The sequence below is a fragment of the Dendropsophus ebraccatus genome, chromosome 9 (genome assembly GCF_027789765.1).
Source record: "Dendropsophus ebraccatus isolate aDenEbr1 chromosome 9, aDenEbr1.pat, whole genome shotgun sequence".
Lineage (NCBI taxonomy): Eukaryota > Metazoa > Chordata > Amphibia > Anura > Hylidae > Dendropsophus > Dendropsophus ebraccatus.
Genome location: NC_091462.1, coordinates 25,803,974 through 25,817,825, shown reverse-complemented (window position 1 = coordinate 25,817,825; position 13,852 = coordinate 25,803,974). Strand labels below are relative to the sequence as shown.

The following is a 13,852-nucleotide window of genomic DNA, read 5'->3' as shown; positions in this document are numbered from 1 at the left end:
TCTTGCAGTAACCTGAGGGGCTAGGTTAAACATAGTGCTCGATCAAGCACCCCAATGCTCGATCAAGCACTATGCTTGATCGAGCATGCATGCTCAACACTAGTGGTTTTATAAAATGTATCTATATGTGAAGTATGAATCCACCTTCTACCCTTTTCAGGTATACTAGATCATAATGACTATACACAGTTAGGCCAGGTTAAAACTGAATTTTTAGTATTCCATTGGAGGGACTCCTGTACAGAGGTTTATACATTGCCCGCTCACAGAGGTATATACATTGCCCGCTCACAGAAGGGCAGCTCCAGTGATGTAACAGTCCGTATATAGGCAGTTACCATAGGTTATGTTCCCACAGCGTATCTTTTTGTAAAACAAGCTTCATAGTGTGCTGTGAGGAGTCACGGAACGGCCGGTCTCTGAAAAGATCATCTTTCACGGCACAAAGTTCTGATGCGGGCGCGTCAGTGCGCGCCCGCATCAGAACTTTGTGCCGTGAAAGATGATCTTTTCAGAGACCGGCCGTTACGTGACCCGGCCGGGTCACGGAATGGCCAGTCTCTTACGACGTGTGAACATGGCCTTAGGCTATGTTCACACTACGTAAAACTATGGCCGTAGTTCTCGCTGCAGAACTACAGCCGTAGTTTTGAGGGGTGGAACATAGCCTTATTTCCAATGGGATCCCGGCTGGAGCGTACACACATCGTATGCGCTCCGGCCGGGATCCCATGCGGCGCCGAAAAAAACTGACATGTCAGTGAATTCCGGCCGCAGAAAGACCTGTCAGTTCACACAGTGAAGTGAGCGGCTCCAGCCGCTTGCTTCACTGTGGGCTATGGGAAGCTCTGATGCGGGCACGCGCTGATGCGCCGGCATCAGAGCTCCACGTCCGGAAAGATCACCCAGCCGGTACTCAAGTACCGGCCGGGATGATCCGGGCTGAGACTGGCCGTTCCATGACCCGACCAGGGTCACGGAACGGGCAGGTGTTCACGTTGTGTGAACATAGCCTTAAAGTGTATTCATCCTATAGTTAAATCTCGTTTTGCTAATTTAAGTTAAATAATTTAGCAAATACATCTCTTTAGCAAACGTCTTCTCCTGATATACTGCTCCTTTCCTCCCATTATCGACAGCTCATTGTCTAGGTTACCAATCACCACTCTGTTCTAGAAGCAGTGGTGTGGCTGGTATATGTATAGCTAATGTATATATATATAAATATATATATAAACAAAAAAACTGGAAGTGCAACAGCAACCCACAGGTGCAAGTGCTTACCGTATATATACTCCCCCCGGTGTACACAATAAAAACCTGCTCTGGATAGTAAAAAATGAGGATCTTAGCAAACTATTTGATCAAACAGAGCGTACCATGTCACCACGTTAAGGCGTCCTCAAACTGTAGTGTGAACAGAGGCATTTTTTCCTTTTTTGTTGTTGTATGTGTGTGTGTGTGTGTGTGGGGGGGCTACCTCCTCTTTGCTTGTACTCCTCCCATGTCCTGTGGGTGCTATAAAGAGATTATTTGGATCCTATCTGCCCATTTGTAGGCTTAGTGCTAGCCCAGGAGAGGCCATTGCTAGTGTCAGAATGTTAGAGTAGGGACCATGTCTCTCAGGACACCTTAACGTGGTCACATGGTACACCCTGTTTGATTAAATGGTTTGTGAAGATCCTCATTTTTTAATATCTACAGAGCAGGTTTTTATTGTGTGTACACCGGGGGGAGTATATACGGTAAGCACTTGCACCTGTGGGTTGCTGTTGCACTTTCTGTTTTTTGTCTGTCTGTCTGTCTCTCTCTCTCTCTCTCTCTCTCTCTCTCTCTCTCTCTCTCTCTCTCTATATATATATATATATATATATATATCATGTATACACCTGGGGATGGCATTTTTTCCTCTCTTTCTCTCTCTCTCTCTCTCTCTCTCTCTCTATATATATATATATATAGCTATTCATCTACATTATAGAGATACTTTGGGAAATGGAAGCCTATGAAGCCGTCTAGCCAGCTAGAAGCTTACAAGTATAGAGGAAACAGACAGGTGCAGCAGTATGAACTCGCTGCTCCATCTTCTAGTATGAGTATGTTTCCACTTACACCATTAGATGCGTGTTAATCTGCATCACCAACCATGACTGTGATACTCACTTTGCTTACTGAGTCTCCAGGGCAGGCAATGACGGGAATGCAATGAATAGATTCACTGCAGTCCTGTGGAATATTAAGCATCTATAATCTCATTACTTCCTGATCAATTGACTGTTGTGTCCCAGAAAGCAAAATCTTTTTTTGCAAAATAAGCAAATAGTTCACCGTTGTGCCCAAGAGATTGATAATATAATCATATCAGGTAGATGGATATAGATGGAGAGATAGATGGAGAGATAGATGGATGGATTGACTTCAATTGCCAGGAGTAGTGTTGGAACCCACCCCCAGACACACGGCCACTGCGTCTGAAAAAGGGTATAGCCCAAGTGCAAGGTTTAGGTGCAGTGTAGGTGCAGTGACAAAGTCCAGAGCTTAACCAAAAGAACAGCTTTACTTTAGTGCAATACAAGTTAAGGCAAAACTTACACAGGTGCAGGTTAGACGAGAGATGAAAAGTGAAGAAAAGTTGAGGTAGAAACAGAAGTGAGGACCATCTTGGGGAGCCCTGTCCACGTTAGCTATGTACTCTCCCAGGTGGGGGTAGTAGAAAAGGTAGATGAGAGAGTACTCATACTTACGTATTGACAGGTTGTTGTCCAACCGCCTTCTGCCCAATTAGATCAGCGAGTGCCAAGCTGAGTAGTACAAGCACTAGGCCTTACAACTGGGCAAAGCAGACTTTCTAAAGCTTCCCAGAATAGCCGTGCACAGTCAGCAAGTTACTTCAGCGGAAGGCTATTTGTCTTGCTGGGGGTCAGTTCCTAGCTGTGGTAACTGCCCTGAGAACTCAGGAGAAGAGACCCCAGAAAGCTGGCAGCTGTGTCGCTCCACACAACTAGCTGACAAAAGACCTCCCACCAGGAACTAACGTCACTTCTTAGGGGTACTTAAGGTTCTCTGATTGGTGGGGATGCTGGAAACAGGAGAGAGAAGAAGCGTAATATTTGGAAAAGAGGGAATAAGATGGATAATAACATGACAACAAACTTTAACCACTAGCTCCTTCAGCTGTGCACATAAAAAGGACTTTAACAAGAGACAGAGAGTGACACCTAGTGGGGAAACACATAACACCACTTTCATCCCCTACTAGTGCAATACCTGACAGAGGCACTTTACCCAGGTGGAATAAAGCTTAGTGGACCTACCGTACCAGGACACTACAGATAGATAGATAGATAGATAGATAGATAGATAGATAATTGATATCAACATGTGTGTTATTTGCATAATAGAACACTAGATACTATTGGTTAATCCACATTATTTTCCCTGAGGTTTCAGTAACACAGTGTAAACAACCTGATAGAAATAATAGAGAAAGTGCTTACTCTTTTTTTTCTTCTTGAGCGGTAATACCATCCTAGCAGTGGTGACTCACATACACATTCACAAGGGGCCGTAAGAAACTGCTGACCTTTTGGCAGATAGTAGCTAAATGTTAATGTTTCAGTGTAATATTGCTGAATCACAATCTCTTTGCCTAGGAACTAAGGTCGGAAATTGAGCTTGAAGTGTCAGGAGACACCGACGGACTTAACCTCTTCTTTGCCGCAAACTGTAATAATGATACAGTTACCCCAAACAGTAAAAAGTGCCAGAGAATCAAAGTCGGAGACAGGGTAAGTGCTGAAACAATTGAATAATAAAATATATACTGTATATATAATTAAAGGGTTTAAAATACAATAATAGAATGTTCTTACATAAAACTTTATTACTTTTCATTCCCAACTCATCTCAGGAAATTCCAGGAAACGAACCTTTAATAGGTAAATCATCTAGGGGTTTCTACTAGTTGTATTAAAGGAACACTCCATGTGAAGTTCATTCAATATTTATGACTAGTGCAGGACCTGACGGGGCAATGAATTATATGTGACTTCAATATCAAAATGAGCTCTACTAAAACTGCATAGTGCCACCTATTGGAGGTCACTCATTTTCCTATAAGGGCTGTGTGGTGTCCCACCACGGGTGTTCCTTATGTGGAACCTGTCGCAAAACCCTAGTACTCAAACTTAAGGTGGTGATGAAGGTGTTTGCGAGTTTCACCACTAGATGTCAGTGTTATGTATAAACTTCTTTCTTCCCTACCTATCTCTCTCTCTCCACCACTCACAGGGACTCTTATATACCCTGTAGGAAGTAGTCACTTGGGGAGAGGAAGTGTAGTGTCAGTTTCCCTCTGATTCCCCGAGGAGTAGGACACACACAGAACAGGCATCCCTGCTGAACTCTGCCAGGGCCTGGATGTGCCAGGTTCCCTGTCCGGGACAGTCCAGTGTGTTAGCGAGTTGGACAGAGACACACGTGTATGGAGAACGCAGAGACTTTCTTCCTTAGACTTTTGTTACGGACACTGTGCATTGTTAATACCCCTAAAAGAGGACAAGTCAGAGATCACCCCAGCCCACACCATGAACCTCTCTTAAAAGTGCAGGGCGGTATCCTAGAACAGAGGAACTGACCTGGATAGAGCAAAGCAACTGTAACCAAGGTCTACGTACTCTATCTCGTAGTGCAAGTAAAACTGGGACACCCTTGGACACTTAGCTTTGCCCAGGTAACTTAGTGTCACCCTAGCAGGGCATAAGGTGGTTAGGGCACAAGTATTCTTCTCTTCTCTCAAGTATTGTTTTCTAAGTATTTCTCTCTCAAGGCAGAGCACACTACTACCCTGGGTTGGGGTTCTCCCGACAAACTCCTCTTCTCTCCTCTACAATAAGCTACACAAGTACTGCTACTCTACCTCAGCACTAAAGGTATCTCCCAGCACAGATTCAGTGAACTCAGGTCTGTATCACAGAAGTTATCTATTATCAAGTTATCCTGTATTATTAGAGACTATTAGTAAAGTTATTTTATTTATTCTACTGGGACTTAGTAATCATTGCACCAGGGCCTACACATACCAATTACACCTTCCTTTGGTTATTTTCCCCTTTCTGTAGGTGGCGATACCGACGATCCGGATGGGTCATCTTTCCACTCCGGACCACTGTGACAAGAGCCCAGGGGACCCATCTAACCCGGGTCACCGACCATTTCAGGGGAACAGTATAGTCAGCCACAATTAAAAGCAGGTATACCACCACACCTGTGTGCTGAGTTAGCACCAGCATCACAACAGTACCATCATCGGCTAAGCTGTACCGCACCACCAACCAACCACCATAGAAGTGACCAATCACTTCTATGGTAGTTAGCTTTGGCTATCCAGGCATGATGAGAGTTGTAGTTTTGCAACAGCTGGAGAGCCAAGTGTGGTGCACTCCTGTGAGGCTCGACCGGTCACTTGCCAGATGTGCCAGACCAGCTGTGGTCTTTAGTCGAGGTATAGCTCAGCCAGATGGTATACTGTTGTGAAGCCAGTGCCAGGTGGGCACACAGGTATGGAGGCACACCTGCTTTTATTTTGGAGTGGTGAGCTATACCCTTTCCCCTGTGGTCGGTGACCTGCCGGGCTGTGAGGGGGTCCCTTGGGTACTTGGGGACTATCGGTACCGCCACCCACAGAAAGGGGAGATGACCCAAGGATGTGATGTTAACTATGTAGGTTCTATGTAGGTTCACGTAGGTTTCTAGCAACTTTGCTCTATCCGGATCAGTTCCTCTTGTTTCAGGATACTGTCCTGCACTTTTAGACTTGTTCTTGGCGTGGGTTGGGGTTTCTCTGACTGGTCCTTTTCCTTGAGTAGCTTAACACTGCATAGTGTGTGGAAGTGCTGCTTTCAAGAAACTGTTGTCTGCGTTTGCCAATTGCGTCTGCTCTGCACAGGAACCTGAATAAGATCGACTAAGAGTGGGTGTATGCTTCCTCTCCCCATGTGACAACTTCCTACAGGTGGTGTTATATCCCCTGTGAGTGGTGGAGAAGAAAGCATAGAAAGAAAGGAGTTCAGGGATAGGTGGAGAAGAAGAGAAGGTCCTTACTGGTGTAAAGATCACATTAAACAATAACCCTTTGGTTACCTGCAGCTGTGCAAAACATAAGTACAGTTACATACTATAGTGACAATTGTGGCAAAACTTAGGTACTACTTTATTACCACAGTTACTTGAAGTACAGACTTTTGTGAGGGGTGTAACATACTAGTAACACCTGTGGTGGGACACCACACATCATTTCTCCACCCGTGCTCTATACCTTCTTTTCTATACCTGCACCTGCCACTAGGGGAGCGCACTGTATACAGATTTATAAAGTTCCCCAGTATAATACAATCTTTTACTGAACCATATATAATGTATATTGATGATCATGTATTATATTGTGTTCACTTTCAGGTTTCTTTCAATGTGACCGTAAGCTCAACCTCCTGTGAAAAACAAAGAAGACATATTACCTTACGGCCTGTGGGCTTACAAGACAGCCTGGAGATTGAGATTCAGTCTGAATGTTCCTGTTCCTGTAAGGCCGAGGCTGAGGTGGAGAGCATGGAGTGCAGCGAGGGAAGCGGCTCTCTAGAATGCGGCGTCTGCGTCTGTAAATCTGGATTTTTAGGAGCCAAATGCGAATGCAACGAAGCGTCGCTGAATAATAGCTCTTGTCAGGAACTGGACACGTGCTCTGGGCGGGGGGAGTGCTTTTGTGGACAATGTATTTGCAATCCCTCGCTATACGGACGGGTTTACGGATCCCGCTGTGAATGCGATGACTTTTCATGTGTGAGGCACGGAGGACTTCTTTGTGGAGGTAAATTTTAATCAGTAACCTAAAAATTTTTGAGCTCAAATAATTCAAGGGGATATAGGGGAAAACCTAAAAGTTCCCCTTCAAAGCAGTAATTGACCACCAACAGAAACGACTCTGGGTTTCCACCCTAAAGTTACATGCAAATATTATCTGTTTTCCCCCTTTAAATCCTTCAGAAAACAGGAAAAATACCATGAATTTACTATGATTTGTGTCAGACTGGAACATTTCTGCCACAGTTTTGCAAAGCTATTTCCTGGCACTATTCAGGACCTACCTGTTCCCTGTTCCGGGCCTAGTTCAAAGCCATATTTTTGTTCTTATGGAATAGTAGTTAGCAATGCAGGATTTCTTTAGTCCTATTTTTCAAAATTTTTGATTAGAACCTACCAGTAAGCTGCTGTTTGCTGAGGGTTCTAGTTCAAGAATATCATGGATCAGCTGTTTCCCGTTAATCTTACACAACAGTCCATTGAGACGTGGACAAATCGAGAGCCCTCCCCCAACCCCATAAAAAAGGTCATATAGAGGACTGACTTCATCTGACTTCATGAAGCTACCTTTTAAAGGGGCATTCCACATACACGTTGAATCATCCCCCCTCCAGGAGACAAACGATTCCTTCCATACTTATTATTATCTTTTCAGTCTCCTTCCCCCAGTTCTAAGCTTGCTGTTTTCTGCTGAAGACACAGAAAACTGTGTGAGCTCCCCCTCCTGCCCCCTCCCTTCCTAGACAGCTGATGTTAACAAGTCCCTGGCCGGCTGTCTCTGCACTGTGTAATGCTGGGAGGGTTAATCTGAGTGCAGAGACAGCAGGCTAGGGACACCAATTTACATGTGCTTACACAGCTCGTCTCAGGGAGGAGGGAGATGGAGAAAACAGCTGACATACAATTTTTTTGTGTCTTCTGCAGAAAGCAGCAGCTCAGAACTGGAGGAAGTCGACTGAAAATCTCCCCTTTAATCCATAATTTAAACATTCTAGGAGGGCAACCGCAAAAGCCACAATTACAGCTCCCATTAAGACCTATCAGCAGAGTGATCTCCCAGTATTGTACATAGATTGCTTGTTGGGAGTTATAGTTTCCCAGTAGGTTACTAGTAACTGTATTGTTGTAACTATAGGTCATGGTATCTGTGATTGTGGAGAATGCATCTGTAAGAGCGGCTGGACCGGACAGTACTGCAACTGCACAACAAGTATTGACTCCTGCATATCAGAAACTGGAACCCTATGTAGTGGGAGAGGACGCTGTGAATGTGGCAGGTGCATCTGTAACAGCCCGGGGGTTTCTGGAGATACCTGTGAAAAGTGCCCGACCTGTGGGGACCCCTGTACTTCACAGAGGTAAAGACTTACATTGAATGCAAAAAGAACTAAACATTATTTCACCATATTTTTTCAAGAGTTGTCTGTGATGAGAATTGCTGACTGTCCAGGGTTGCTAGCATGTTGTGATATTGAAATTGCAAAACTTAAAGGGGTACTCCAACAAAAATCTTTTTCTTTCATATCAACTGGTTTCAGAAAGTTATATAGATTTGTAATTTACGTCTATTTAAAAAAAATCTTAAGTCTTCCAGTATTTATCAGCTGCTGTTTGTCCTGCAGGAAGTGGTGTTTTCTTTCCAGTCTGATACAGTGCTCAGACCCCATCATCCCATCATACATATTTATAAGTAGCACGTCCAAGTTAGAACACCTCTCAGTGCACCAAATGAATTAGCAAATATTGGTTTTACGGTAAAACTCAGGAACAGAGCAGTGGATTGACACACCTGATGAATTCAGGGTCCCAGCAGCAGGGGTTAGAAAAACGCTTCCTTTCAGATACAGCACCTCTCCTGTTCTCAGTTTTAAATCTGGACTTTGCAGCTCAGTTCCTTTGAAGTGAATGAAGCTGAATTGTAATACCACACACAACCTGAAGACAGGGGTGGCACTGTTTTTGCATAAAAGAAGCAGTTTTCTTCCCTCATCCTGGATAACCCCTTTAAGGCAGACACTGTATGTGCACTGTTCCTATGTAATTTGGATGAGCAGACCTGTATGAAAACTACAATGTCAATCTCATAAGAGTCTATAAGGACTTGATCCATAGCTTCCTCAAAAACAATAATTTACCTTAATGGATATATTGACATAGATCAGTCAGAACTGAATCTAATATGCAAATGTGGAATAACCCTAATACGTCATTGCCAGGACAGATGTATAGAATCTGGGGCCGATGATATACAGTAGTACGGATCAATGCATAGTATAGATCAATGCAGCACAAGCCATAGACATATGCCCAATAGCTGTCATTGGATCAATGGTGGTGGAGGCCACAGCGGAGATTGCTGGATCATAGCTTCTGCTCTTCATACAACTACAGGAATAAACTTGAAGAATTATTTCCATTGCCCTTATAGTCCCTCCCTGTGTATATGAACCTGAAGCAAGGTCCTGTCAGTGAGTGCACTCACGTATTCCCGGGGCTGTCCAATATACAAGATCTTTTCACGTACATGTTGAGTTAAATACATCCCTGATGAATTCGGAGCCTTCAGGCGGTGACAAGGGCAAGGTCACAAGTCAAGACGTGACATCTTACTCCTAATAAATGACTATGCATGAGATTCAGGTAGGATGACTAAAGCCCCATTTATTATACAGGAGGGCCTGACTAATGTAGCCCGCAGGACTGTCTCGAAAACACATGGAAGGACGGACAGACATGCGAGACGTGGGAGTTTTATTAAGTTCTTATTCAGGACATTGAATAATATTTGACTCTTGTATATTGAGGTTTCCTTGTTGGCATGAGCCGTGTGCCTTGTGTTCTGCAGGCCCTGCGTTGAATGCCATCTGTTTTCTGAAGAGCAGCAACCTGGGGGATGTGCAGAGACATGTAACCTGATGGATGCCACAGTCAGCAAAGCGGACGGATCCAGGAAGCCAGAATGTAAGCCCATAATTGCAGACGAGAACAATTCCCTGAAATGTTCAAACTGGATTTTTTTGTTCAAGCAGTAAAATTATTTTATAAGGACCTCTAGCTATATAACTGGGGCTGCTGCTCTTCACAGTATTTTACCTGTAAGGGTAGCTTCACACGTACCGGATCCGCAGCGGATTTCACGCTGTGAGTTTGCAGCGAAATTCACTGCGGATCCTGGTAGTGTGAAGTGAATGGGTCACATACCCGCAGCGGAATGAAAATTATGTGACCCACCCCCTTTAACCCCCCGCAGCTCCCGGCCCGGAGCATACATTACCTGCTCAGTGCTGCGGCTGTGTGTAAAGCTCCCGCCTCCCCCCGCTCCCCATCAGCCAATCATGGCACGGCAGCACTGATTGGCTGATGGGGAGTGAGGGTAGCCGGGAGCCTCACACACAGCCGCGGCGCTGAGCAGGTAATGTATGTGGCGGGATGGGGGGGGTTAAAGGGGCCGGGTCACATACTGGCAATGGAATGAAAATTCCGCTGCGGGTATGTGACCCATTCACTTCACACTACCAGGATCCACAGTGGATTTTGCTGCAAACTCGCAACGTGAAATCCGCTGCGTATAATGTACGTGTGAAGCTACCCTAAGGGTGTGTATAAGACGACATAGTGACTATGGCCACACCAGGTATTGTAATATAGCAAAATAATAACCACGCCATATAGTGCCCAATCATAGGAGCCATAGTACCCAAATAACTGTGCCAACTTTGCTTTGCAAATATAATAACTTACAGTGTCTCACAATGCACCATACGGTGCTTAAAGGGGTACTTTTTTCTTTCAAATCAACTGGTTTCACAAAGTTATACTGATTTGTAAATTACTTCCATTTAAAAATATCAAGTCTTTCCATACTTATCAGCTGCCATATGTCCTGCAGGAAGTGGTGAATTCATTCCAGTCTGACACAGTGCTCTCTGCTGCCACCTCTGTCCATGTCAGAAACTGTCCAGAGCAGCAGCAAATCCCCCCATGACTGTTCTTGTCATGGACAGAGGTGGCAGCGGAGATCACTGTGTCAGACTGGAAAAAATACACCACTTGAAGTTCCGCCAGTCCCATAGGCTCCTTTCTATGGTCAGGCAGATTTTGCCATCATACATGTCACTTCTTTGGGTGGACAGCGGAATCCGCCTGACCATAGAATGAAACCTTTGGGCCCTATTACACTAACAGATTAAGCCAAAGCCAGGAATGGATTTGAAAAAAAGGAGAAATCTCAGTGTTTCCTTTATGACCTGATCTCTGTTTATAGTCTGTTCTTGGCTTTGGCTCAAAAAAATCTGTCAGATAATCTGTTGGTGTAATAGGGCCCTATGGGACGGCCAGATGTTCAAGCAGAGGGCACATAGAATTTGCGGCAACTTATCCACCTGATTTCCGTAGTGTTTAAGGGCCCATAGACAGCACCACTCTTGTCTCTAGTTCAGGTGTGGTTTGCATTCACTTCAATGGAACTGAGCTACAAAACCTGCACCCAAACTGGAGACTTGGTGGTGCTGTCTCTGAAAGAAAGTGGCCATGTTTTTGTAGTGCTGGATATCCCCTTTAAAGGGAATCTGTCAGCTGCAATTCACATTCCAAACGTCTGACACTGTTAGATGGTTGGGATGGTTTCGTATTCAGTAAGGGGCACTGTGTGAGCACCAACCATTGACACTGTTAGATAGCTGTTCATGGAGACACATGGGGGGGGGGGGATTGATCAAACATGGTGTCAAGTAGAACTGGCTCAGTTGCCCCTGGCAACCAATCAGATTCCACCTTTTATTCCTCAAAAATTGATAATGAAAAGTGGAATCTGATTGGTTGCTAGGGGCAACTGAGCCAGTTCTACTTGACACCATGTTTGATCAATCTCCCCCATGGTGTGTTTCATATATCTGTATAAAAAATGTTTTTATTCTGCGGTGCTGCAGAGTCAAATAGGTGTTCCCAAGCTTCTGAGGGCTGTAACGCCTCCTTGTTCCCCCTCCCATCCCTGTCCTGATTTGACATCTGGAATCCGAGTTCTGTTTCCGATTTCAAACGACAGGAATGAGATTTGGAGACTGAGCCTTAACTGTCACTCAGGGATGGGAGGGGGAGTGAGGATATATTCCAGCACTCTTTAGGGGCTTGGGAATGCCTCATTGACTCTTTGCTCCAGAGAATAAAAGCATTTTTCTACCAGTGTCATCTAACAGTGTCAGCAGTTGGGATAATAAATTGCAGCTGACAAATTCACTTTAAGGGGATTGTCTGGTGAAATAAAAGTTACTTAAAAGCGTTGAAGACAGCAAAATAAGATATAAGGGGTATTCACCTGCAACATGGACCAGAAAGGCAGCAGCAAGGAATTGGGCAGGTTTAATATATCTTATTCTTCTTTAAAATCCATACTTTTCTATTCAAAACCCCTTTAAAGGGATACTCCAGTGGGAAAAAAATGTTCAGGTCAATTGGTGTTAGAAAGTTATATGGATTTCTAAATTATGTCTATTTAAAAAATCTCAAGTCTTTTAGTACTTATCAGCTGCTGCATGTCCTGCAGGAAGTGGTGTATTCTTTCATATTGAATTTTTATTAAGGTTTTTGGTCACAGAAAAAGAAAAAGAGAAGGCATGTAAAACAAGCTCATGACTTAAAGCAGTCATCAAATATCAAATAAAGACAGAGAAAACAAAAATCTAATTTTAAATCTAGGCCTAAAGAAATGATCAGCCGATGATCGTTTCATCGGCTGATCATTGTCTCTATTAAATGGAGTGATAATCGGCCAAATCGGGCCCTTAGTAGGGGCAGATGGTGCACTGTCTATGCATCTATCTATATACACCAGATACTTAGCATGATGGATGTTTCCAAAACAAGCAGAATATAGATGGAGGTGATATTATAGGCGAGGTTCTCATCACATTGAGGATTCTATCACCGTCCCATCTGCCACCAGACAGGGACCGGCCCGTTACTTAAGAACCTAACCATAAATAACTTTTTTTTTTTTCTCCAAGCGAGTCGGATTACTCCGGGGCCGACATTCCTTGTTTTCTTAACTTAACTGATTCCAACTGTTGTGACAATGTGCGCCAAGCCATGCATAGTAAGGGGCCGCCTTAGGGTATCACCGTGCTTCCATATAAGAGTCTCTCTGTCCTCCAGTGTCTTCAGGTAACTCAGACGTAATGGAGAACGCACTAAACAAAAAATGAAGCCATTATGCGTCTCTACAAGCCCCATAGCCTGGGTTCTCGGAATGGGTATACCATTGAGTACATTACATAGGCAATGGTGACTGACACATGCTGGATATACTTAGACAAGAATAATCCGAGCTGGGCTGAGATTCCTCCCTCTAACCAAAGAGAAAAAAAAAAAGACGATAAAATATTGAACATTCTCCAGCAATTTGGTCTGTAGACTCCTGTCTCAACCATTGGCGAGCTGGCGGTGACATGACAATCCATCAAGGCCGTTGTTTTGATGTCATGCATTTTATTTGTCCTGTCTCTTTTTCCTCTTCTCTTCCCTTCAGATTTCTCGGAGGATAAATCTATTTTCTGCACCATGCAAGGTGAAAATGAATGTACTATTACATTTAGGATGGCGACGGATAAGGAAGGAAAGAAAGTCATTTATAACATACGCCAAAATGGTAGGCATTTAATATTGTCTGTCAGGGATTTTAATGTAAGGAGGGATGGGAGGGGGAGGGGGAAGGTGACAAATGGTTTCTGCCTAACAAGATAGTTGGCAAACACAATACAAGCATTTAAGACATAGATCTTGACTCATTTGCCGCTGACGCCGGGGAGCAGAGATGGGTTTTATCAGGTTTGTTCCTTAATTATTGGATAAGAAAAAAGGGAGATAATATCAGAAAACATCTATGTATGGGATGTGCCCCAACCTAAACAGTAAAGCAGAGGTGGGGAATAGGGATGGTCCGAACCTGGTTCGGACGGGGTTCGTACGAACCCGAACCCTCCACAATGATCACCGCTGT

At 44.1% G+C, this 13,852-nt stretch overlaps 1 protein-coding gene across 4 annotated transcripts in view; it reads left to right on the top strand.

The window, feature by feature from the left end:
- The window catches only part of ITGB6 (integrin subunit beta 6), a 115,007-nt gene that overhangs the window by 90,628 nt on the left and 10,527 nt on the right, over positions 1 to 13,852 (top strand). For 3 of the 4 annotated variants that reach the window (XM_069982788.1, XM_069982787.1, XM_069982790.1), the window contains 5 exons: positions 3,654 to 3,788; positions 6,457 to 6,865; positions 7,994 to 8,216; positions 9,704 to 9,819; positions 13,382 to 13,501. In XM_069982788.1, the coding sequence (XP_069838889.1) occupies positions 3,654 to 3,788; positions 6,457 to 6,865; positions 7,994 to 8,216; positions 9,704 to 9,819; positions 13,382 to 13,501 (1,003 nt within the window). The remainder of the gene's footprint in view (positions 1 to 3,653; positions 3,789 to 6,456; positions 6,866 to 7,993; positions 8,217 to 9,703; positions 9,820 to 13,381; positions 13,502 to 13,852) is intronic. The other variant, XM_069982789.1, reaches the window with a different exon arrangement.